Raw genomic sequence first — 27514 nt, 5'->3', positions numbered from 1 at the left:
CCTCTCATCCGAGAGGCTTCTTCAGTTCTAAGGTCAAATGGTGGAGAGTCCCAGATATAACCCTAGTGGGAGTGTCCCCCCACAGAGGGACAAAAGGACCCCCTGATGATCCTCTAATCGCCTGAGCCAAGGTGTGGAACTGGGTGTGGGTCCCAATCAGCCAGAGTTTCGGGTGAGTTCATTGTGAAACCTGGCCCCACCTTATCATGCAAATTCCTGAGGTCAGATGGCCCAGGGTGTGAGTGGGCGTTAAGGCGTCTGGGAAGGGATCTCAAAACTGGATTATAGATCTATCTATAATCCTTTTCTTTGCAAGCTCCGTGGTCATAAATAGTTTGTACTTGTAAATCAGTCTTGTACTTGTAAATCAGGATCTGTATGTGTAAAAAGAATTTGTGTGGACCAGTGGCAGGGGGGGCGTGGCTTACTGAGCCAGAAGCCCGGGGTCTTTTGGAGTGTAATTTTTTCATAGTTAGATGCCTGGCTTACAACTGTATAAAACAAAAAGCTACACACAATATCCGAAGCACGTAGTGCACACTGTGGGAATTTACGACTGTGCTAAATCCCCCCTAATATTGGTATGATCCGAGGTCAGGCACTAAGCGGGGCGGGGCAGCTACTGCCTGTGAGTGTGCTGTTGGAGAAACGGAGCCAGGCAGACAGAGGAGAACTGAAGTTCATCCAGGTACCAAAGCAAATCATTCGTACTGTGCAAAAAATTTAAATATGACGATGTATCACGAAAGATTGATGTCAAACTGATCACTTGACCCATATTAGGTTACTTGCTCTTCAAGTGAATCAACAAATGGCGAAATGAAAAGCTGAACAACAACAATGCTGTTTTTTTAGAGAGTCTTAGCTTACATGTGTGTTTATTTCATATTTTCAGTTGTTACCCTCCACGGCTAAATAAATCGGTTTCAGTAATGCACTGATATACAAGAATGGACATAAGGAGCTTCTTTCAAAGAAAAAACTCAGTTAGATGTTATTTTATATATTATGCTTTGTATGTGGTTCAGTATATCTATGCAAAACAAGAGGAACTTCAATACACAGCAGTATATTCACAGTTGAAACCAGATATTTACATACACTTTATGGAAAATACAAGAACATTTTTTTACTGTACAACATCAATTTAGAGTAAACTTGTTTTGTTTTGGATAAATAAATACTGAAATATCTTGTGAATGAGTTAAATGTCAGAATAAAGAGAGACAGAGCTGTCTATTTTTTATCACTTTCATCAAATTTAGGAGTACATATATACTAAGTTTATTGTTAATTAATAAGAAAACTGCAGACGTTTCCATTCTGACCTTAAGAAGCTTCTGATAGGTTAGTAGAATCCATGTGAGTAAATTGGTGGCACACCTGTGGATGTATGTAAGGCAAAACACAGAGCCTGTTTCTTTGAAATTGGAAAATCAAGAGATGTCAACCAAAACACCAGGAAAAGAATTGTGGCGCTCCATAAGTGTGGCTCAAGTTTGAATACAATTTGGGTCCATTTACAATTAAGAAATACAGAGAGTTTCTCTCTTTACTCTTAAAGTTAACAAATATGTTTTTATATTTATCAATCTAAAAAAAAAAAATATTTACTCTGATTTGATGTTACAATTAAAAAGTGTTTTTATCTGAAGAGTATGTAAATATCTGGTTTCAACTGTATATTTGAGTTATATATTTATTAAGTTATGCAGGCTTGTTTGCACAACAAGGCTAAATAATTATATAAACTTTTCTCAATCTAAATATTGTACTTTTGGTAGCATTAAAAAAATAAGTGTAGTGCAGGTCTATGATGATTTTTAGTGCTAATATCATCTAGTTCTGATTCTGGTTCTGTCTTGGTTAAATCCTAAGTCAAGCCTATTCAAATGGCGGCCCGCGGGCCAAATGCGGCGCGTGGGCCAAATGCGGCCCAGAAGCAACCTGCGAGTGGCCCTGCCTGTGGTCCTAGCAGAAACACAGAGAAAACGCAAAAAATTAATTCATTAATTAATTTAAAAAAAGTAAAAATTCCTACAGCGTAGTGTAGACTGTGAATGCAACACTCCTAGTAGCCTAGCAATATTTAACCCACAATGCTCCGTGATGTAAACATATTAAACAATCATCGTAATATATGATGCGACAACAGCACGTCTTTCTCAGTCCAAAAGCGCAAAATTGACAATGAAAACTTCGGTTTAACCCTGCCTGGACTGACAAATACTTATTCATTTTACCGCCAAATCCAAATGCCAAACCAATGTGTTTAATTTGCAGTGAGTGTGTTGCTGTACTTACGAAGGCACCACAATGACAAACACCAGACTTTCTACACAAACTTTCCAGAGCAATCTCAGGAGAGGGCTGCAAAAGTACAGTTTAACTACGAGTTTAATAATCTTACAACCAGAGTTGTACTACCATGGTGAGGGTCCTGTACAGTCCAAGAGAGAGTTGCAGCAGTTTTCCTTCGTGTTTGCTTCTTGGCGAAGAAGAAAAGGCCTTCCACAGATTCTGAAACAGTGAAATACTGCATGCTGGCCGTGGTGGATGCGGTGATAAGTGACGAAAAAATTAAAGTAAGTGTGACATCTGCTATTTAAAAACGTACCCCTGTCAGACAGTTCGTAGAGTTGAAGTTCTGGCGTCAGACGAGTTTGAAATGCTGTTAGATGACCTGAAGAAAACTGATGTAATGTCTATAGCAGGAGATGGGTTCAAAATGTTTTTTATTATTATTATTTCAAATGTGCAAAAAAAAATAGTTTAGTTATAGTTCCCCTTTTTTAAATGGACCTTTTGGTGTGCATTTGTGAGAGGTCACCAGATTTACAGGGGAAAAAGGAATAAAAAAAATTACTTGTTTTTCAATACAGTTGTGTGGGTTTGAAATTTATCATGATCTGCTGCTTACTGGCTGCAAAAAAATATCTGGCCCAGATAAATTCCTCGGTTTGAAAATCTGGCCCAACTAACTTCTTAGTTGAATAGCCATGTCCTAAGTAGTCCTGATTTTGAACTGTTGTAGTCCTGTTTTAATTGCAGATCAGTTCTGGGTTTGGTTGAATTGGGGTTTAGTCCGCGTGTCTTGATACAGGCCGACTTTGTTCTGCCTTGCTGCTTAATTAAAAAACTAGTTTAAGGTGTCCTGCATATGTGATATATATTTTCTTTCCTATATGAAGTCATTCTTTTTTGAACAAAATTCATAACAAAGCCTATTAATCTTTCAGTCATTTCTACCATCACTTAATTTCCTTTTGCTGCTCAGCTCTCACACAGTGGCTCAGCTATGCTCCAATTAATCTTTCAGTAATTTCTAACCCCCCCCCCCCCCCCCCCAAAAAAAAAAAAAAAATCCCACATCATACTACCCTTTAGCGCTAAGCCCTGGGTGTTTCAAATGTCTGCCTCCGCCTCTGGTGTGGACTATGAAATACGGCAGTGGAGTAAAGACCCAGACAACTTACCGCCACTGTCCTACCCCCATATCTTCACGTATCTTGTTAACCCCAACCGTCGTTGGTAACGTTGGTAACCAGTCTGGATTTGTTTGATTCATTTCATAGGCAGGCTTCCCTACAGTTGTGCGAAAGAGTTAGAAAATCGTTACATAGCACATATGTCTGCACAGTCACTCAATTCTATGTTTGTTTGCATATTTCTATAACCTCCAAGAGCCCCAACGATAATATTATTAAGCTATAAAGAGTGATATGAACATACAGAACTTACCGGGGTGAAAATGTCTGGAGCACACCAACAGATATCTGGAGATGGAAGCAAACTGGATATCAAGCCGTCTCATGGCTGCTATCCAGGCTGGACGCCTTCGTTTTGTAAGGTCCGCCATATAAGTTCCCTCATGATGCTTCCAGGTTAGGAAAGAATAAAAAGACAACCCCTTTTTAAGCTTATTCCACAGCCGACCACACAGCAAATACGAACCATGGCTGTTGTGTGTGCCTTCGCTCCTTTTTCGCTTGCACTTTGTTTGGACCCGGAAAATGGCGCATCAGGCCAAGATCCTTTCCACGCCCACCCCCGTGACATCACGCTCCAATGCCCTATAGCGGTGACAACTCCTCCACAGTAGCAGGTAGGATTTTTCTTTTTTGAGGACGGCTAGTTTTACCTTTCAATACGGATGGTCTGTTTATGTTTTGATCAAGAGCCTTTTTTTGGGCAGCTGAAGAGGAGAAGTCCATCTCATGGCCAACCTCTGGTTGTATCTTGGTCATATTACCCAGCAAAACCCAGTATGCAGGTTCATCTGTAACAGTCCTTGTGCCACGGATCTGCACTGTTGCTTCTACATTAAACAGAAGAGCAGCGACTTGGCTGCAGGTCTCCACGACTCCGGCCATACAGGTGCAGTGGGCGGCTTCAATCTTCCCTGTGTTGCTCAGTGACCCATGGCTGCAATGCTGGTTCATTCAGTCTTTGAGAGTGCAGGACTTGAAACACACACAGACAAAGTTAATTTAAAGACAAAAACTAATGAACCAAGGCTGACACAAATATGTTTTATCTACTTTATCATAAATGTAACAAAGTGTTTAGAAAGGTAGCACATACATGTAATTTTTCTTTTTTTTTATGCACCCATCTATAGAACGCTGCATGTTATATTCTAAATCTGCCTGTTCTCTCTCAGAAACCCGCCTGCAAAAAATGATCCTCAAGTATGTAATGCAAGGATGTCATCACTTTTAAGTGAAGTGACAATTATGAATCACTTAATATGATAAGGAGATTCTGCAGGTCATTAATCAATGTATAAAACTAAAATAAAATGTATTTTTAGTGACACAGGATACAAACATGGAAGCAAGATGTGTAATTAGAATTATTTTTAATAAATATGAATAAATTATTGCAATTTCTTTAACTGTAGTAGTGCCATTTGTGGGAGCATTTCAAGTTTCCATATATTAATAAAACTGTTGTAGCCCAAATTTTAATAATAAGTATGCATATGTATCCATTAGGTCCATAGTAACTACATAAATTGGAAAACTTGTAGTGCAATAAACTACAAAAGAATTGAAAATCTTTTTGTTTTGTTTTTTACATATATTTTAGTTAAAAAAAAATAAGAGGTGTATCTCTCAAAACTGTAAATAGAAAAGTTTCCAACCACGAGAAATTTATTTTGAGTGTCTTCATAGTTTTATTTTTGAGATACGCTAATTTTTATATAGCTACTCTTAGTTCCATTGATGTTAAGTTAGACTCTTTTTCTCCAATCGATCCTTCTGAGTTAACTTCAATAATTACTTCCTCCAAACCATCAACGTGTCTTTTAGACCCCTTTCCTACAAAACTGCTCAAAGAAGTCCTGCCATTGATTAATTCTTCGATCTTATATATGATCAACCTATCTCTAATAATCGGCTATGTACCACAGGCCTTCAAGGTGGCTGCAGTTAAACCTTTACTCAAGAAGCCATCTCTAGACCCAGCAGTCTTAGCTAACTATAGGCCAATCTCCAACCTTCCTTTCATATCAAAAATCCTTGAAAGAGTAGTTGTCAAACAGCTAACAGATCATCTGCAGAGGAATGGTTTATTTGAAGAGTTTCAGTCAGGTTTCAGAGTTCATCACAACACAGAAACAGCTTTAGTGAAGGTTACAAATGATCTTCTTATGGCCTCTGACAGTGGACTCATCTCTGTGCTTGTCCTTCTTGACCTTAGTGCAGCATTCGATACTATTGACCATAATATCCTGTTAGAGCGATTAGAACATGCTGTAGGTATTACAGGTACTGCACTGCAGTGGTTTGTATCTGTGGCGTTCGACCCGATAAAACACACTCTGGGCGCTTATTTTGACAGTACAAAGTTTTTATTGAGAGACTTGTGTTTGTTTGCAGTCACTCCCGCTCTCTGCAACTGTCACGTCCGCTCCCCTCCGACTGTCACTGCCAACATAAGAAAACACATAATCAAGGTCGGAACCCAGCACACCTGTCAACCCCGCCCCTGCGCCGCCCCGGGAGCTCACTGTGTCACCCCTCCTCTGCAGCTGGCCAGAGACCACACCCACGCCACACATCCCCACCGCCCGACTGAGGCCGGGGCCCATCCGGCCGAACCTACTCCCCCCCCCGCGAGCGGGAGAGGAAATCGGCCACGACCATCTGTGCACCCGGCCTATGGATCACCTTGAATTTAAAGGGCTGCATAGCCAGATACCACCGAGTGATCCTGGCGTTGGCATCCTTCATGCGGTGGAGCCACTGCAGCGGGGTGTGGTCTGAGCAGAGGGTGAATGGGCGGCCCAGGAGGTAGTAGCGAAGGGAGTCGACCGCCCACCGGATCGCCAGGCACTCCTTCTCCACGGTGCTATATCGCGACTCGCGGTCCGTCAGCTTGCGGCTGATGTAGACGACCGGCCGGTCAACTCCCCCCACCTGCTGGGACAAAACGGCCCCCAGCCCTCTGTTCGAGGCGTCAGTCTGCAGACAAAAAGGGAGGGAGAAATTAGGTGTGTACAGCAGCGGCTCTCCACAGAGAGCCCGCTTCGCCTGCACAAACGCCGCCTGGCACCGCTCCGTCCACTGGACCAGATCCGGGGCACCCTTGCGGGTGAGATCAGTCAGGGGGCTGGTCAAGTCCGCGAACCCTGGTACGAATCGCCGGTAATAGCCGGCCAGCCCCAGAAACCATCTCACCTCTTTTTTCGTCTTGGGCCGCGGGCAGGATGCGATCGCCGCCGTCTTGTCCACTTGAGGTCGCACCTGCCCGCCCCCCAAGTGGTACCCCAAATACTGTACCTCCCTCCGTCCAACCGCACACTTCTTCGGGTTGGCCGTGAGCCCCGCCTGCCTCAGGGACTCCAGCACCTCGGCCACACGCCGCACATGCTCCGCCCATGTGTCACTGTAAATGATGACGTCGTCTAAATAGGCGGCAGCATAGGCAGCGTGGGGCCGCAGCACCCGGTCCATAAGGCGCTGAAAAGTGGCAGGGGCTCCGAACAAGCCGAACGGAAGCGCAACGAATTGGTACAACCCGTACGGAGTGGAGAAGGCCGTCTTTTCCTTGGACTCTGCAGACAAGGGAATCTGCCAGTAGCCCTTGGTTAAATCCAGTTTTCTTTAATTAGGTCGAGCACCCCCCGCGGTTTTCTGCCGTACAACAGCTCAAAGGGAGAAAATCCCGTGGAGGCCTGGGGCACCTCCCGCACTGCAAACAACAGAGGGTCTAACCAGCGATCCCAATTGCGTTCATCCTCGCGAATGAACTTACGAATCATGGATTTCAAGGTCTTATTCAGCCTCTCCACCAGCCCGTCAGTCTGAGGGTGGTAGACACTAGTCCGAATAGATTTGATACCCAGTAATTCGTACAGTTCCCGCAGTGTGCGCGACATGAACGACGTGCCCTGGTCAGTCAGTATTTCATTCGGAATACCGACTCGGGAGATGACCTGAAACAGCGCCTGAGCCACGCTCTTCGCTGAAATCGTGCGCAGCGGCACTGCTTCCGGGTATCGCGTTGCGTAGTCCACCAGGACCAGCACAAAGCGATAGCCGCGTGCACTCCGGTGAAATGGCCCGATGAGATCCATACCAATACGCTCAAACGGGATCTCCATCAGTGGTAATGGGCGCAGCGGCGCCTTTGGTACGGCCGGCTGGTTAACCAGCTGGCATTCTGGGCACGACGCACACCAGCGGCGCACGTCGGCCCAAATGCCCGGCCAATAGAATCGGGCCATTATGCGCTCCAGAGTTTTCTCACCACCCAAATGCCCTGCCATGGGGTTCGAATGAGCCGCCTGGAAAACAGTTTCCCGGCGGCTTTGCGGCACCAACAACTGTGTGCGAATCCCCTCAGTGTGAGTGTCGCGGCTCACTCGATAAAGCCGATCGTTCCGCAATAGGAAATGAGGGTAAGTTCGCGCAGCGTCAGGGTGCACCAAGCGACCATCAATCTCTATCACTTGGTCATAGGCTGAGCGTAGGGTGTCGTCCCGAGACTGCTCTAGTGGAAAATCTTCCGTGGGGTGCACAACGGGAGGCAGCGGGGCTTCCGTGGAAGTCCCCGCCACCTCCTCCCCCCAGAGTCAGTGTCGGTCGACCCCGCGTCACCGCTGAGTGCCGCGCAAACGTTACATGAATTGACAGACCGCGATCGCATCCCCGCGTACTGCCCCAGTAAGCTGTGGAACCCCGGCCAATTCGTACCCAAAATAAGGGGATGCGACAGGCGCGGGCTAACCGCCGCCTTCACTCTATGCGTTTTGCCCCTGAATTTTAGCAACAGTGACACTACCGGGTACTTGTGAACATCCCCGTGCACACATTTAACCTCCACCCAGTTAGCCTCCAACAATGCCCCGGGGCGAACCAAACTTTGGTGGACCAGGGTCTGCGTGCAGCCCGTGTCCATCAAAGCATGGCGAATACCCCCTTGACACCTTACCGGCACGCGGTACGTCCCTCCCGGACCGAGGGCGGGCGCTGGAGCGCCGGCAACACGGAACACCTGCCCCACCTCCATGAGCGGACATTCTCGGCGCAGGTGCCCCGGCCGCCCGCACTTCCAGCAGTCCGGCCCCGGCGTCTGTGCGGCTCCCCGTGGCTCCGGGGCAACCTCGGCGGCCGCGGGGTTTCCGGCGGGAAGCAGCGGCCGGAACGGGTTCCTGGGGCTCCACCCCGCTGCCTGCTCCGTTCCCGCAGGGCCGCCGTTCCTCCGCTGTGACGCCGCCGCCGGAGGCCTGGGCGGCGGAACACGGGCGCTCCGCCGCGGCTCCTCGCGGCTGGGTGCCGGGTTGGCCGCCAGATGGTCCTCCGCCAGCGTAACCGCCGCCGTCAACTCCGCCGGGCGGTGGCAGCGGACCCAACGAGCCGTTGCCTCGGGCAGGCCCCCCACGAACTGCTCGAGGACGACCATGTTTAGCATCCGGGCCTCCCCAGCCGAGGGGCCCGGTCGCAACCACCTCGCCGCTGCATCCTCCAGCTGTCGAGCCCATGCGAACGGCCGCTCCCCTCCCGTCATCCTGCTGGCCCGGAATTGACGGCGGTAATCCTCCGGGGAGAGACCCAACCGATCCAGCACCGCCCGGCACACATCCTCAAACACCCCCCGCGAGCCGGGGGGCAGGCCCAGCGCCGCCGTCTGGGCCTCGCCAGACAGAAGCGGCAGCAGCCGGGCGGCCCATTCCTCCTCCGGCCAGCGACAGGCCACCGCCGTGGCCTGGAAAGCCTCGATGAAGACCAGCGGGTCCTCCCCATCCCTCATCCGGTGCAGCGTCACCGACAGAGGAGGAGCGGGCGCCGGCGCGGCCGCATTCCCCAGCAGCTGCCCCAGAGCCGCGGCCTGCTGCTCCGACTGGAGGCGAAGCAACGCCAACTGCTGGTCCTGCGCGGCCGCCTGACGAGCCGCCATCGCCGCCATGTCCAACATCATCTGGCCCAAGATCTGCAGCGGCTGGGCGGGCGGCTGGGCGGGCGGCTGGGCGGGCGGCGCCGCCACCGGGGGAGCAGGGGGAGCCGGCAGGGGACCGGACATCGCGCCAGGGTTTCGGCACCAGTGTGGCGTTCGACCCGATAAAACACACTCTGGGCGCTTATTTTGACAGTACAAAGTTTTTATTGAGAGACTTGTGTTTGTTTGCAGTCACTCCCGCTCTCTGCAACTGTCACGTCCGCTCCCCTCCGACTGTCACTGCCAACATAAGAAAACACATAATCAAGGTCGGAACCCAGCACACCTGTCAACCCCGCCCCTGCGCCGCCCCGGGAGCTCACTGTGTCACCCCTCCTCTGCAGCTGGCCAGAGACCACACCCACGCCACAGTATCATATCTATCTAATAGACTCCAATTTGTGCATGTAAATGGAGAGTCCTCTTCACACACTGAGGTTAATTATGGAGTTCCACAGGGTTCAGTGCTAGGACCAATTCTGTTTACATTATACATGCTTCCCCTAGGCAGCATCATTAGAAGACATAGCATACATTTTCACTGCTATGCAGATGACACCCAGCTCTATCTGTCCATGAAGCCAGATAACACACACCAATTAGTTAAACTGCAGGAATGTCTTAAAGACATAAAGACTTGGATGGCCACTAACTTTCTGCTTCTTAACTCAGATAAAACTGAGGTCATTGTACTCGGCGCTGAAAAGCTTAGAAATATGGTATCTAAGCAGATTCTTACTCTGGATGGCATTACCTTGGCCTCCAGTAACACTGTGAGGAACCTTGGAGTCATTTTTGACCAGGATATGTCCTTCAACGCACATATTAAACAAATATGTAAGACTGCGTTCTTCCATTTGCGCAACATCTCTAAAATTAGAAATATCCTGTCTCAGAGTGATGCTGAAAAACTAGTTCATGCATTTATTACTTCCAGGCTGGACTACTGCAATTCATTATTATCAGGATGTCCAAAAAACTTGCTGAAAAGCCTTCAGCTAATCCAAAATGCTGCAGCAAGAGTACTGACAGGGACTAGAAAGAGAGAGCATATTTCTCCTGTTTTGGCTTCCTGTTAAATCCAGAATTGAATTCAAAATCCTGCTCCTCACATACAAGGTCTTAAATAATCAGGCCCCATCTTATCTTAATGACCTTGTAGTACCATATCACCCTATTAGAGCACTTCGCTCTCGCTCTGTAGGCCTACTTGTTGTTCCTAGAGTATTTAAAAGTAGAATGGGAGGGAGAGCCTTCAGTTTTCAGGCCCCTCTTCTGTGGAACCAGCTTCCAGTTTGGATTCGGGAGACAGACACTATCTCTACTTTCAAGATTAGGCTTAAAACTTTCCTTTTTGCTAAAGCATATAGTTAGGGCTGGACCAGGTGACCCTGAATCCTCCCTTAGTTATGCTGCAATAGATGTAGGCTGCCGGGGGATTCCCATGATGCATTGAGTTTTTCCTTTCCAGTCACCTTTCTCACTCACTATGTGTTAATAGACCTCTCTGTATTGAATCATATCTGTTATTAATCTCTGTCTCTCTTCCACAGCATGTCTTTTATCCTGTCTTCCTTCTCTCACCCCAACCGGTCGCAGCAGATGGCCGCCCCTCCCTGAGCCTGGTTCTGCCGGAGGTTTCTTCCTGTTAAAAGGGAGTTTTTCCTTCCCACTGTCGCCAAAGTGCTTGCTCATAGGGGGTCATTTGATTGTTGGGCTTTTCTCTGTATGTATGAAGCGCCTTGAGGCGACATTTGTTGTGATTTGGCGCTATATAAATAAAATTGAATTGAATTGAATATACAACAGGAAAAATGAAAATAGTTTATTTTGATGCATTATAATATTTCCAACAGTGTAATTTGAGTTCTAAGCATCCCAGAAACAATACAGAAAAGCATAAAGTTAAACATGACTTTTATAAACATCAACATAGGCTTATAAGGCCCACAAAAATGACGTCACTTCCGGTTTCGGGCAGGTAATGGCGGACATGCGATAATTCGCGGTGACGTATATGCCAACGTAGGAAGTGTTATGAACATCAGCAAAGCGTGTTTCTGGAATATTATGTTTTTGTTGCTGCAAGTGCTTCTTATGCAATTTTTGCAAAGCTATATGTGGAAGGAAACCGTGACCGAGGACAAGCTAATGGCGTAAGATGCAAGTACAACAGTTTCACATGCAAAAAAAATTATTTTTGGTTCCAGTTCTACAGGGATTTAAAAATAGTTAGGTAAAACGGAGTGCCTTCTCTGACCGGTTGTAAAGGGTTAATTATATATTTTATGTAATAATTTATAAAATTTGGGTTAGAAACAATAGAAGACAAATGGCACGATAGACACTTTTCTATCGTCCACACAATATATATCGTCATATCGCCCAGCACTAATGACTTGTACTCGCTGACTCCACTGACAAGGTATGAAAAAATGTCACGCTACGTCAATAGCGCTAGGTCTTCAGGGATTCTACGTCACGGCTGTATTTCATGCGGGTCCATATTTCCAATGCACGCTATTTTCTGCAAGTGCTGCTGCTTCGCCTCTCAACGCAATCAGTCTCTATACAGTCTATTCTCTTTTGAGCTACTTTTAAGCATCTTTCTTGTAGTCGTCGTTACAACACAGTGTGTTTGTTTTGATTCATTTCCCCGGAAGATGGCGCAGCATTCCCGGTGTTCCGTGACGTCAACTCCAAAGCCCTATAGAGAGAGTAGTGGAAGCCTACTGCGAAGGGTTCCAAAGGGCTACATTTGCTTGCTTCAATTATTTCCATCGTGCTTTGACTGCGGCTGTAACCAGACCTATTCCAGCAGGATTTGTAAAAAGCGTTTTGCCAGACACACAAAGCCGGACAACTTTTGTTCTGAGTCTGAGAAGCTTAGAGAGAAAGTGATCGGACTTCTCGTGTGGCTAGGCGCTGTTGAGGTTCACTTTATCTTGACTTCACCAATTCTTTTGATATCCCAGCTGGAGAAGAAGGGTCAGATGAGGCTGAAGTATTTTTCATCAAAGCTTTATTACCATTGATCCCACTACATGCAGTCACAGCAAACACCAAGTGGTTCTGAGGAGTACTTCTCATACACACACCTTTATAAGCTGTATTCCAATTCAGGGTCTGCAGCCTTGGAGGATGCAGGCCACGCGGGAATCGTTCTCGAAGACCGGAAGTGAGATGCTTGTGTAATGGGACGGTCTGGCCTCCATGGCGCTGCTCAGGTTGCCTAGCAACCATGATACTAACAACTGGAAACGTTTCATACAGCATTGTTTGAAATGAAAGAGAAAATGTTTTTGTTCATCTGTTTATTTTTTTATGAGCTTTGTTTGATTTGTTGAGTATCTGAGGCTGAGACCGCGGGACTCTAAAAACATGATTGTTGGGCTTCATTTCTGTACTGAACTGTCATTTTAAGATTGGCTAGTAAATAACAATTAGCTAATGTTGCTCATGAGACTAAAGTAATCTCATGTTGGTAATGTAAATATTATACTGCCAATATTACAGTTATTATTATATTAATCATTATTAGTTATTACAGCATTGAACTTGAACTCTGTGTCAAACACTGAGCTTCAGTAAAGATTCAAGTTGCATTTATTTATGTCCTATCACCTTAAATCTTCACTCAAAGACAAGTATCTTTGACAGTGTATATATAGATGTATCATATATAAGATACAAATATTGTTAATTCATTTTGTTGGCATTACTAAATTTGGCTCAATTCTTACATATATTTGTAACAATATATGCAGTGTTGGGGTATAACGGAATACATGTACCGCCGTTACGTATTTAAAATACAAAATATGAGTAACAGTATTCCGTTACAGTTACCGTTTAAAAAGGTGGTATTTAGAATACAGTTACTTTGTTGAAATAAATGGATTACACACGGTACTTCCCTGTTTCATATTGTGGCGGGCCAGGCTTGTTTGAGTTTTGTTTGACAGCTACGTTCTGTTGTTCCAGGCGGCAGCGTTGCGGTTGCCATGGTTACAGGGCGACGCTCTCTCTCTCTGCGTGTTTCCTGGGTGAGAGAGGCCTTTTTGTTGTTGTTGTGCTAAGCTAATAGGCAGAATGCTACAGGTATAGCTCTAAAGAATGTAGCATCATAGGCAGTGCAGTCCGTGCTGCAGGGAGAATGGACTGCCATACCCGTTATGTGTCTGTGAGCGAGGGAGGAAGAAAAAGGAAAAGTACGAGCTGTCATCGAGCAAAAACAGGAGCTGGAAGCATGTAAATATAATAATAACCACTGCAGCCAAGAAGAGAGCCTGACGAGCCCAGTTGTAAGTAAGCTATTAAAACTCGACTGTACACCGTGTTCGTGTTTTCCTCCGAAACAATAAGTTCTGTTGGAGCAGCCTTTCAACACCTCTCTCTGTCTCTCGCTAGCAAAGTTGACCCAAACAAAGTAAAGCTAGTTTTCGGCTACGAGCCCGACACAAACCCACCTTATTAGCCAGAGGTCCCTTTACTACGGTTCGGAGCCGCTGTGACCTTCAGTAACAGCAATAAATCACAGCAATAGTACATTCATGTAGTTGTAAACAGCATAATAATATATTAAGTAATCCAAAGTATTTAGAATACGTTACTCTCATTGAGTAATGTAACGGAATACATTACAGAATACATTTTGGGGCATGTATTCTGTATTCTGTACTGGAATACATTTTAAAAGTAACCTTCCCAACACTGAATATATGTAGCTTAATGTTGTTCGTGTGTAATTTACGTTGAGTAGGCTAACCACGTTACTACATTAATGCATGTAAGGTGAACTAGCAAACACCGTCACATGCGGCTGTCTTCTTGTATGATGGCAGATACTCCCTTCACCCTGGCCAAAAAGGCTAAAATGACCAAAGAAAAAATGGAAAATGGCTAAACAAAGTTTAGTTTTTTGGACAAAGTTTGTGTTTTTTCCATTGTTTAAGCACTGCTTCCAGCCAAGAGTGAAACCATATATGCCCTATAGCTGCAGAAAATGCTAACATTGTTATCTTTTTACAATAAAACCAGCTGAACATGAGAGGTTTTTGGACCAATTTTGTGTTCTCCATTCTTTAAACACCAGTTTGAGCACCGTTTAAGCACTGGCACCGTTTCAAAAGTACCAGTTTGGTACTGGTATCGAATAAAACCTAAACGATACCCATCTTTACATACAACCACCCTTTACCTTCCCATATGGAAAAGAAATAGTAAAAAATTATAAAAATTATTTGATTCATTATATAATTTTTCAAGGGATCTTATATCTGTTTTCACTCTTGTATGCTTTCATACACAAGACAGATACAAACTTTATAAGATTTATATATATCCTTTCCATATGGGTTGTCTGGGTGGAGTAGGTGGAATCTAATGAGGTGCTTCAGGTGGTACTGCTACCATTGAGTGTGAGCCGGACTTGTGGATCTATAGAGGTCCATATATACAGGGTGTAGCATCCACTGGGTAAAGGCAGTGATATGCAGGGGGGTCAGTGGCTTTTTCCCTTTCAGGTTCTTGTGGGCAGCTGATGACTTTCTTGTTGTAGCTGCTTCTCGGTTTCCACATTGAAGTTTCATAGGTATTGTTGTCACTGAGGAGTTTAGTCATGTTTATTTGCTCTGCTTTTTTTTTTATCAGGGATAAAATACATATACTTTTTGTGTCCCAGCTGAGTAACAGGAGAAGAGTCTGGTGGAGCAACAGAGGAACAATTTCAGCCATTTGGACTGAGGAAAAAATGACTTCAACACAAAAGGTAAGAAAAACATCACAGTTACACTGTTATTGAAACTGTGTGCACAGCTTTTTGGTTTTTAAAAACACGTTAACAGCAGCTTTATCTTTTCCATCCCAGGCTCCTCCATATACACAGAATCTACATTCACAAACAAAAAACTCAGATGTTACAAGAAGATACAAACATAATTTTTTATCGGCACACATTGAAACAACAATATCAAAAATTGAACTAACAATTTTTTATGAGTAAAATATTTTCTCCACTTATCAATATTTCTTCAATATGTATTTTTCATTACGACTGTCATTGTAGCACATCATTGAAATTTGATACTATGACCAGAAGGTGATGGTAACACACCTACAATGTGTTTGTTGACATGTTTGATTCCACTAATAGAGGGAGTTACAGTTTGTTCCACGACTGCATTTCACTCACTATTTCTGTTTGTATCTCTGTCACTGCAGGACCAACATGGAGCGAGAAGTCAGCGCTCTCAGGAGGCCGACAAACCTCACAGAAGAAAGGGAGAGAAAACCTACAGCTGTGATGAGTGTGGGAAGGATTTTACCTGGGGTGGAGGCTTGAAAAGACACCAACTCATTCACAGTGGAGTTAAACCTTACAGCTGTGATTTGTGTGGAAATTCTTTTACCCAGGCTGGAAGCTTAAAAACACATGAACTCATCCACAGTGGAGTTAAACCTTACAGCTGCGACTTGTGTGGAAAGTCTTTTACCCTGGCTGGAGGCTTAAAAAAACACCAAGTCATCCACAGTGGAGTTAAACCTTACAGCTGTGAGTTGTGTGGAAAGTCTTTTACCCATGCTCAAAGCTTAAAAATACACCAACTCATCCACAGTGGATTTAAACCTTACAGCTGTGACTTGTGTGGAAAGTCTTTTACCCAGGCTGGACACTTCAAAAGACACCAACTCATCCACAGTGGATTTAAACCTTACAGCTGTGACTTGTGTGGAAAGTATTTTACCGAGGCTGGACACTTAAAAAAACACCAACTCATTCACAGTGGATTTAAACCTTACAGCTGTGACTTGTGTGGAAAGTCTTTTACCGAGGCTGGAAACTTAAAAACACACCAACTCATCCACAGTGGAGTTAAATCTTACAGCTGTGACTTGTGTGGGAAGTCTTTTACCCGGGCTGCAGACTTAAAAAGACACCAACTCATCCACAGGAGAGTTAAACCTTACAGCTGTGACTTGTGTGGAAAGTCTTTTACCGAGTCTGGAGGTTTAAAAAAACACCAACGCATCCACAGTGGTGTTAAACCTTACAGCTGTGATGACTGTGGGAAATCTTTTACCCAGGCTGAAAACTTAAAAACACACCAACTCATCCACAGTGGAGTTAAACCTTACAGCTGTGACTTGTGTGGAAAGTCTTTTACGTATCGTGAGGGCTTAAAAAAACACCAACTCATCCACAGTGTAGTTAAAGCACACTACTGTGACTTGTGTGGTAAAGCTTTTGCTCAAAGTCGAAACTTACAGAAGCATCTAGTTACCCACTCTGGAATTAAGGCGTACAGCTGCAACTTTTGTGGAAAAAGTTTCAGTGAAAAACACGACCGAAATATTCACCTACGGATTCACACTGGAAATGGTATTTACTGCTGTGATCAGTGTGGGAAATTGTTTACAACAGATGCACAGTTACAACAACACATGTTTAGCCACACTGAGGAGAGACCTTACAAAAGTGACTTGTATGAGAAGATTTTTAAATCTCTACAAGTGCAGTTACTGTGAAGTATGTATTTATCCTTTTATCCTTTAACCTGATTGTTTGGAACAAGTCTCATCAGTAAACTTATGGAGTTATACTGAATGAACTGTTGTCGTTTTCGCCCAGTAAGCTGAGTGTTATAATGTAAACAGTAAAACGTAATTGGACGTTGGCAGAGATGCTCTTTGTTGGAATCTCCTGTAAAGAGTGTCAGCTAATGTCACACTTGGATCTGATGAGGTAGCTCTGATTTCTGGAGCTGCAGTGAATAATCCTGAATGTTACATTTAGGAAGCTGCATGTATAGATATGTAAATCAAGTTTATGTTTTTTCCTTTGAGGGATTTTAATTCTCTAAAATGTTATCCCGGTTACATTTTAATCTTTGTTCCCTTAGGACACAGTAGTGTTTAGTAGTTGTACTATTAAAGTTATAGGAATGTCTTTTCTTTCTTTCTTTTTAAACCAAACTGGTATTCTATCAAAAATCACATATGGATATGTAAATCATTTGTTTTATTTGAACTTTTTTAGCTTTTCCAAAATTAACTTATTTTTTATGTATTCATTGCATGTTTCACCTCAGTTAAATTTCAATCCTTCATTCATATTTAAACTTTTGCTGTGGTAAAATCTTCTCTTAAATCCTTTTCTCCCAAAACAGCAAATAATTACACAGCAGTTGCTCTTAAAACTTCCAAAATGAACTAAATCTGTCCACCAGCTTTGAAACAACACCTGCTGTGACTTTATGTCCAGAAAAAAGAGACTCAAGCTGAACTGGTTTTGGGCTGTACTTCCATGTAATACTTTCTTTTTTTTTTTTTTTTTTTTTACCAGAAGATGGAGCAGTGAGACTGTGTAACCTTAATTTAATTAGGGAAAGAACACAATATTCACAGTGGCAGCAAAGAACTGTTAAAAGTTCAAAACAGCAGCACACATCAGAACCATTTTAAAGATCACAGGTGACTAATTTTAGTTAATTCAAATCCTATTAAACATCTATTTTTGGCTCCTCCTTTCACTTCAGTGTATTTACTGTATCCTTGAAGTCCACACGTTATTTTTTAATGAATTCATTTTGATCCACATGTTCTGCAGCTGTTTTCCTTTTGATTTGAAGTCTGTATTATGAAATCCTGATAATGTTAAAGCGTTAGTTATATTTGATGAACTCTGTGTAAAGTTTATCTTATTAAACAGTTTGGTGTGAAAAATAAAGAAATGGTCTCACAGCAAGTAGTTTGAGCCATGATTTCCGATTCAAACTAATTTAAATGTTTTTAGTGGTACATGTGGAGGTTTATCAGAGGAGGAGACTTGGCTGCTCTCGGCACGGTTCCTGCACCTCATTAAAAACTCTGAAATGATCTTAAGGAAAAGATGTTTGATTTTTCTTAAAAACAAGATGTGGGCATGAAGTTTTCACAGAGTGTGTTTAAGATGCTTTGTGATTAGTATCTCACACATTCCAATAAAGCAGATGTTCCTGCATTGCAACAGTAGGTTGAAGATGTGTTCTTCCCCCGACCATCTGCAAGACTCTCATGCAGCACCAATTTGAAACACAGCCTGGAAAGTGTGTTCATGGCCCTACAATTTGCCTAATCACAAGAGACAAATTGTGCAAAAGGAATTGGCTGAAATGGTGAAAATGCTGTTATCTCAGGATGAAATGAGGATTTGTTCCTCAGTGTTTGGTCTCCTATGCTTATCTGTTTGCCAGATGATTTGTCCCAGCTGTTGAGAGGGGCCGGTTGTCTTTAAGGTGCTTCCAGGTAATTAAGAAGTTATTTGTCTGCAGAGGCCAAAGACAAAACCAGCTGATAGGTTTGTAGCTTAAACCTATTCGCTGGAACGTTGAAGACAATATAATTACACAGCAAAGCAAGACCCAAAGTAGGCAAAGTTCTTCATGTTACTCATGCATGAGGGAGACCTGCCTGGAGCCAAGTGTCGTTCCACCACTTGACCTCCGTCAGACTCTCAGCCAGGTTCCCCATAGCACTCCTTTTATTGTGGTTACATGAATATGCATAGGGTCATTAACATATAACATCTTACATAGGTAAACATGTGAACAAAGAATACTGTGTGTGTGTGTGTGTGTGTGTGTGTGTGTGTGTGGGGTCAGAGTATGACCCCATAAATGACTTCCCTAAACCTACTGGTCTGGAAAGTCCACCAGTTCATCTAAACAAAAGGCACTTAGCCTAAAACAGATATAGCCACGTTTATCCTACCATAAAACAATAAAACAATGTACGACCTCTTCCCATGCTCCCAGGATGTAGGTGTGGATTCCAGAACACTCTGGAATCCACACCAAGCCTTTGCAGCCTGCTAAAGATCACACATCCTATCACTACACAATTGATTATACACCTCTAAGCATATATAAGCAGATATTTCTAAGCATAAATGACAATCAACAATAAAAAAACCTAACACCAGCCTTCTCTACTCTGTATGGTTCGTACCATTCGTCACACTTCTGTTAGGCTTGTTTGTAGCCTCGGGCATTTTTCAGCACCTCCTGTAGCGATAGCGGCGTCCTCACACTGCATATGCTGTTTGCTACCTGGATGATGTTGTCATTCACAGTGATACCTCGGTGGAGCATGTGGGTAGTCACAGTCCAAAAGTGTGTGGTTGGATGGAGGGACGCACAGTATTTGGGTACAATTTGGGAGCTGGGCATGTGCATCCACACATAGATAAAACAGCAGCCATCGCATCTTGCCTGTGTCCCAACGCAAAGAAGAACATCCTGATAATAATGAATTACAATATTCCAGACAAGAAGTAATAAATGCGTGAACGAGTTTTTCAGCATCACTCTGGAACAGGATATTTCTGATTTTAAAGATATTGCAGCAATGGAAGAAAGCAGTCTTAAATATTTTCTTTATATTTCCATTAAAGGAGAAATCCTGGTCAAAATGACTCTAAGATTCCATATAGTGTTACTGGAGGCCAAGGTATTGCATCCAGAAAAGGATAAAATCCGTAGTTGTTGATAAAATTGGCACAGAGCTTCCCCCATGCATTACCAAAGATTCACATCAAACTCATCCCATTCTTGATTACTTTAATGAACATTTTTTATTGTCACAGTTTGATACTGATGATTTCTTCTGAACACTCCTTTAGTTTAAACCCAGTGACAGTATGAAGTTATTGTGTGGATGCTTTAAGGCATCCACACTATTGAGTTCCTGTTTCTCTTTATTCTTTATACTTTATACTTTATTCTTCAAGTTGCTTCCGTATGTTTTTTGGACTTTAACTACTTCCACAATTTTTGTGCTATTTTCACCGTTCAAATTTTAAACTATTCAGCTTTTTCTGCTAACGACTGCTATGACTTTTGGTATTTATTACTATTATACTTTTTAAAATATTGAGCTTTTTCCCTTTAATTTGTCCCATTGAAATGAATGGGAAACTTCTGCAATTCTGCTAAAACTTGCTTGTTTTTGTAACTTAACTACTTCCTCATACTTTTGCCTAGAACAACCATTCAAATTTTAAAATGTTCACAAATTATTGGGCTATTCATGTATGATTCAGCTTTTTCATATCTGTTACCGTTTTCATCTTATCCCTCTTTAAGTTTTGAGTTTCATCTTTGTGATTTTTCACAAAATACATGCGTTGTTATGGTTTCTATGCACTTGGCTTTCAGTGTGCCACTGTAAGTTTCGCAGTCTTCTCTTCATGTCCGAACAACTTCTTGCTACTTGCTCAATTTTCACTCAACTTCCACAAATTATACATCAAAACATAGGTATTTTTTGCTGGCTTTCGGAAAATGTCATTATCATTGTTGTGGGATTTATAGAATTTTGGCAAATCTCCTCAGACCAACACAAAGTCGGAAAACTCTCCATAGAAAGTCAATGTAGAGTTTGTTCAAAATCACCGCTTGATTTCTGTAATGAGAGGCATATTTGAATCGTCATATCTCCTTAACGAAGCGACGTTAAGACATGAGGCTTGTCCCGATATATCTTCAGACACTCCTGACGCTCACAATTCAAGAATTTGTTTCTCATCTATTACTGTTCTGAGATGAGTTACACTTGTTTGAGGGTAGGAAATTTGTCCTTCGCTCAGATTTCTTCAGCTTTCAAACTCTGGAAATGAACCACATTTTTCTCTCGTCATATCTTTTTGATGGATTTCCAGAGAGACCTGCAAATTTCCATGACTGTTCACCAAGCCTGCTGTCTCTTACGGTGTAAGAATGATATCGATACTCCAAATAGATTTAGAGTTACAAAGCGTTGTTTGAGGGGAAGTCAAGGCAGTTTTCGCTTCGCCTCTACTCAGTTATGGTGCATTACAAGTCAAATATCTTTAATAATTCATATTTTAATGATAAATTGTCAACACTTGAAGATTCCCCCATCTCTTCTGAACAAAGCGGTGTAAGAATGACCATTCTAGCCCCTACGGTTAGGAAATAATGGTCATTTGTTTGAGGGGAATACTCACTATGAGAAATAGACTGCAAAAAATCTGTCTCTCTGCTGCGTGTGTGTAAAACCGGCTGCACCTGTTTTGGCGGGAAAAAGTACACACCCTCTCTGATTGGTGGATTCAAATTTAGCAGCTCCCAGGCTGCTTGACTGACCTACAAACTTGCTTCTCTCTCTTTCTGTGTGTGTGTGTGTGTGTGTGTGTGTGTGTGTGTGTGTGTGTGTGTGTGTGTGTGTTTAGTGAGAGAGAGAGAACCCTACTCTTATTTGGCAGCATCTCATTGTAGGATTTAAATTGAATATAGTTAGACTGGTTGACTGGATTAGAGCCTGTGTTTGTGTGTCCCTCTGTGCATTTGTGTTTCAACTTACAAAATTACAAAATATTTGTAATTTTGTAAGTTATTACTATTCTGCTAAATCATAGTATTTCTGCTACTTTTCGGTACTTGTGCTAAATACAGTATTTCTGCTAAATCATACTATTTCTGCTATTTTATAGGATTTGAGGTAAATAGAGTATTTCTGCCAAAACATAGTATTTCTACCAAATATAGTATTTCTAATAATTATAGTTTTTCTACCAAATCATAGTACAGTATTTCTGCTTTTAATAGGATTTGTGCTTAATATAGTATTTCTGCTTTTTATAGGATTTGTGCCTAACACTAGGTTTACTAACCTGCGCAAATTTGCGGAACTTCCCTAAACCCAACACCCCCTAGAATTACTGTCTTTTTTATTTTCTGGTGCAAGTCCCGAGGTGTTAATCACCCCTGCTGAGATTTTCACAGGTCGTCAGCTCATTTCTCCTCCAGCTTTTGTTCTGCAAACCACCCATTATCCTTGAGGCCTGGCACATTTGCATTTGCTCACTCCAAGTCAGGCCAAACCTTTGTGTTACAACTTTCAGAAATGCCTGCCGTATCTATACAAAATATCCCACACAGTGACTGACCTGCAAATATAAAAGACACACATTCACACCTCTCTGCTATATTACATATGATATTTATATAAACCCATTTAGAATGAGCTTCATGTAAATTTACCATTCTCTATTTGTTTATCTTCTGACAACGTAAGATTACAAGTGTGCTCCAAAGCTTCCTTTGCCTGTTAGACGTGGGAATGCTGCAGACCATCAGAGAGCGCACGGTACATCAAGCCCGCAGAACAGAGCCGGACTGGAATTTATCAGTTCATGAACCGATGGCATTCATTTCAATCCTGTTTGTAAGAGCAATCATGTGTCCTGTTGGTGCCATTGTGGATTGCTGGTCAGAAGGATTTCTGGTGCCAGTAATCAAAGAGACAATGCCCCGAGATAGATTAATTTCAATTATGCAACACCTTCGATTTGATGACAGGGACACGCGGGCAGAACGGGTGAAAACAGACAAATTTGCGGCGATCTCCGACATCTGGACACGCTTCAACGAGAACTGTGCTAAGAGTTTCACTCCAGGAGAACACATGACCATAGATGAACAGCTGTTCCCTACCAAGGTTTGTTGTCCATTCACACAGTATAACCAAGCCAGACAAATTTGGGATCAAGTTCTGGATGGCCACGGATTTGGACACCAAATATGTCTGCAGTGCATCTCCTTACTTGGGAAAGAACCCCAGTCGTCAGAAGGTAGAGACACTGACTGAGAACGTGGTCATGAAACTGATGGAGCCGTTTTTGGATGATGGGAGAAATGTCACAACGGACAATTTCTTTACTTCACTGTCACTGTCGCACAGACTGCTGCAGCGCAAAACAACGTTACTGGGCACAGTGAACTTCCTCAACTTGCAAAAGATACTGCAAAGCGAGAGGTATTCTCCACTTCAGTGCTTAGAAGTGGCGTTGTCTCCTTGACAACTTATGCACCTAAAAAAAACAAGACTGTGTGTGTTCTAAGTTCCATGCACCAAGACGTGATGATTGGTGACGACAGAAAGAGGAAACCCAACACGATAACAGACTATAACCACATGAAGGTATGTGAATGTGTGTACAATTTTACACCAGTGCTACAATGTTTTCTGATGTGTGCTATACAGGCCGATAAAAAAAAACATATACTCATGACTCTCTCTCTGCTTTTACAGTGTGGCGTAGACGTGTTGGACCAAATGGCGCGGATGTATTCCGTAAGAGCAGCAACATGCAGGTGGCCAGTAGCGGTTTTCTACAATATGCTGGACCTGGCGGCGGTGAATGCCTACATTTTGTACAAGGCATGTACAGGATGGACAGGCAAAAGAAGATTGTTTCTGAGTCTTCTAGCTCAGCAACTTCGTTGCCTATTCACGCAGCTCAAGGAAATATTAGCACAGAGGCAGGCTGCTGAAGCTGCTGCAGCTGCTGTGCCAGGGACTGTAAAGACAACGCAGTGCCAGGTGCAAGAGAGCTGCAACAGGAATCGCGGCAGGTTTACCTGTGCAACATGTCAGAAATTCACCTGTGCCAAATGCAGGGATGATGGACACTCTGCAAATGCTGTAAAGTCTGAAACACTTTGAAATAAAACAGACTTGTGTACCCATATATTGTGAATGTGTGTCTTTTGTATGTAGGTTGTAACACAGAGGTTTGGCCTGCCTTGGATCTGAGTAAACAAATGCCAATGTTACACACACACACACACACACACACACACAGCAAATCTGCATTTATTTGTCCCACAAGTGGAAAATCTGCATTGTCACTGCAAAAAAGTGGACAGTGCAAGACAAAAGCAGCTAAATAAAAACTGTACAAAAAGCACGGTATAGAAAGTGCACTATACAAACAATCTGGAAACATAAATATGGACACGTGTATTCAAAAATACACACACACACACATATGTATATATATATATATATATATATATGTGTGTGTGTGTGTATAACTAGACTTTATGCATATTATGTAAGGTGTGGCTATATAAATATATGTACAACTCTGTGTATATGTGTTTATGGACAGGCACGCTGCAGGTAAGGAAAGAAAGTAGCCTTGCAGGGAAGGAAAGACCTGAATCTCTCATGGTTGGGGAAGGGTGTCTTTGCGCAACAAAAGCAGGAGAACAATGGAGCTGAAGACCTGTGAAAATCTCGGCGGGGTGCCAAGAGGTGTTAGGGTCGGGGGGAATTTACGCATATTCACGCAGGCTAGTAAATCTAGTAGTAGGGACTGCACCAGGGAAAAAAAGGCTCAGTAATTCTAGTGCTAATATAGTATTTCTGCTTTTTATAGGATTTGTGCTTAATATAGTATTTCTGCGATATTATAGTATTTCTGCTTTTTATAGTATTTGTGCTAAAACATAGTATTTCTACTAAATGTAGTATTTATGCTTAATCATACTATTTCTATATATTACTGCCAGGTCCCCAGGCAGCCAATCCTCTGTGAGGACTGAGACATTCAAATTTGCATATCAGGGTCTGAACGGCTTCCCAGCCAGGCAATCATATCTGAGGTCTGAGACATTCAAATTTACAAATTAGGGCCTGCACGGCTTCCCAGCCAGCCAATCATATCTGAGGGCTGAGGCATTCAAATTTGCATATTGGGGCCTTCATGGCTTGTAAGCCAACCAGTCATCCATGTCATATATCTCTAAAAATTCACATTTTTATTTTAAATAGACAACACTTGACGATTCCCCCATCTCTTCTGAACAAAAAGGTCTAAGAACGACCGCTCTAGCCCCTGAGGTTAGGTAATTATGGCCATTTGTTGGAGGGGAATCCTCAATATGAGAAAAAAGACTGCAAAAATCCTGTTTCTCTGTGCTGCGTGTGTGTGTAAAAGCCTGCACTTGGTGCACCAGTTTTGGTGGGAAAAAGTACATAACCTCTCTGATTGGTGGATTCAATTTCAGCAGCTCACAGCTGTTTGACTGACTAAGAAACATGCTGTTAACAGCCCCTGTTCACTTGCTGCTCTGCTGTATGTGTGTGTGTGTGTGTGTGTGTGTGTGTGTGTGTGTGTGTGTGTGTGTGTGTGTGTGTGTGTGTGAGAGAGAGAGAGAGAGAGAAAGACCCTCTTTAGGGCAGCATCTCATTGTTGGATAAAAATATAATATATTCAGAATGGTTGACTGGCATAGACCCTGTGTGTGTGTCTCTCTCTGTACATTTCTGTATCCATATTTGATTTTGTGTTTATCTATTGGTTTTTCTTATTTGTTTTTTTTTTTTTTCAAATGTATTTGCATTTCTTTTTTTCCACAGGTGAACAATAATTAGTTTTGACGGAGCTTAAACATGTTCCGTTTTTTTTCAGCTTGTCATTTTACTTTTCCAGTATTTTCACTTAAGTTCTTACTATTCTGCTCAATCATAGTATTTGTTCTAAATCATTGTTATTATGCTATATTGTAGTATTTCTGCTAAATCATAGTATTTCTACTATATTATATTTTTCTTTCTAAATATAGCATTTCTGCTATATAATTGTATTTCTGCTATGTTATAATATGTGTGCTAAACCAGAGTATTTGTGCTGAAACATAGTATTCTGCCAAATGATAGTATTTGTGCTAAAACATAGTATTAATTTAAAATTACAATATTCATAGTTCATCACAGTGTCTCTGGTAAATCACAGTATTTCTGCTATGTTGTACTATTTTTCTAATTCTAAATCATAGTGTTTCTGTAATGTTTAAGTATTTTTGGCTAAATATATTCTTTCTGTTATCTTATACTATTTCTCCTAAATTCTTGTATTTTTGAGAAGTTATCATGTTTCTGGTAAGTTCTGCTATGCTATTGTATTTCTGCAAAGTATTATGTTTCCTCTAAGATATTGCAGTTCTGCTAAGTTATTACATTTTAGCAAAGTTCCTTTGCTTCTGCAAAGTTTTTACAATTTCTGCAACGTTTCAGCTTTTTCAGTTTCATGTTTGTTTTCATGTAAGTATCTACACTTATATTATCTATCTATACTTGGTCTGCATCCTTCGAGGCCCCATTTGAAGGCTCATTATGTCACAACATAGGCCAGAATTCATAGTGCAGTGGTGGCTGTGGCTATTTTTTAAAAAAAACAAACAGCAGATGGCTGAAGCGTGGTGGCCAAAGAATAAACTTTTAAAAGCAAGTATTAAAAGTTAGATCACTTACATATCTGCAAAGAACGTTAAAACATTACTGTTGGCTACATGTCCAGAAAGTTATTTATAGGGGTGGGTTTTGATTATCGATTTATCAATTAAAATCGATTCTAGCTTGGATAATGTGATATTGATTCATTAAAATCCTGAATTGATTTATTTTTCCCAAAATGCCAGAATTTCAGGTTAAACTTCACAAAATTTCAACAAATAACAACAACCAAACAGCTGAGATAGTAAATGAGAGAAGGGAACACGATTCTGCACAAAGACGTAAACACAAAGCGTGGATCCACCGACGGATCAGAATCAGTGAGATGTCGCCTTTCTCTCCCGACAGCACGGACACGGTCGGGGCTGAAAGCCGACAGCTCGCTGATGTTTCAGTGGGTCCGTGCTTTGTGTTCACGCCCTTTTTCCACTAGATTCTGAAGCTGCAGGTTTTTTCTCTCTCCAAACAATATTGACTAAACCAGCAGCTGAAGAAGATCCAACCCTTCACATAAACATTGTCATGAACTCCCTCTTACTTTTGCTGTTTTGCTTCCACAACAATAAAATCACACTTCATGCACAGCTCTCTCTCTCTCTCTCTCTCTCTCTCTCTCTCTCTCTCTCTCTCTCTCTCTCTCTCTGTACTTCAAGAACAGTTTCCCGTCAAAAAAATTTGTTTTTTGCATTATTCACTTGTTTATTACGCACAGGTCTACCGTTGTTTACAGCGCTGTCGGCCGCTGTTCTTTTCCTTTTACCTAATTCTGAAAAGAAAGTCTCATTTTTGCTGTTCAATAGGCTACTGAACAAATTCAAACTTTTTAAAGTTATGCAAAATTTCAAAACGCTTAGCTGTGTCTCTAATAAAATCCCTGTAACTTTGCTCTGCTTCACTTCAGCAGCATCAGCTAATGTTCATATGTTGATTGATTATTTTAACTAATAATCTTGTCAGCACAAAGTTCTTTATTTGGAGCACA

At 42.5% G+C, this 27514-nt stretch overlaps 2 protein-coding genes across 5 annotated transcripts in view; both read left to right on the top strand.

The window, feature by feature from the left end:
• LOC146521310 (uncharacterized) overlaps positions 1–27514 on the top strand; it is a 126546-nt gene that overhangs the window by 647 nt on the left and 98385 nt on the right. The window contains exons 1-3 of one of the 4 annotated variants that reach the window (XM_085155022.1): positions 1961–4105; positions 15131–15217; positions 15670–16975. In XM_085155022.1, coding sequence (XP_085011148.1) covers positions 15200–15217; positions 15670–16974 — 1323 coding nt within the window. In that variant the 5' untranslated portion in view covers positions 1961–4105; positions 15131–15199 and the 3' untranslated portion in view covers position 16975. Of the gene's footprint in view, positions 1–1960; positions 4106–14751; positions 15218–15669; positions 18180–27514 lie in introns of those variants that run through there. The other 3 variants (XM_085155021.1, XM_085155019.1, XM_085155020.1) reach the window with 3 other exon arrangements.
• Positions 1–27514, top strand: part of LOC146521311 (uncharacterized) — a 113087-nt gene that overhangs the window by 557 nt on the left and 85016 nt on the right. The window lies entirely within an intron of this gene.

The sequence above is a fragment of the Neolamprologus multifasciatus genome, chromosome 3, assembly GCF_963576455.1.
Source record: "Neolamprologus multifasciatus chromosome 3, fNeoMul1.2, whole genome shotgun sequence".
Taxonomy (NCBI): domain Eukaryota; kingdom Metazoa; phylum Chordata; class Actinopteri; order Cichliformes; family Cichlidae; genus Neolamprologus; species Neolamprologus multifasciatus.
Note: the sequence above shows the minus strand (reverse complement) of the source record. Positions and strands in the feature narration are given on the sequence as shown.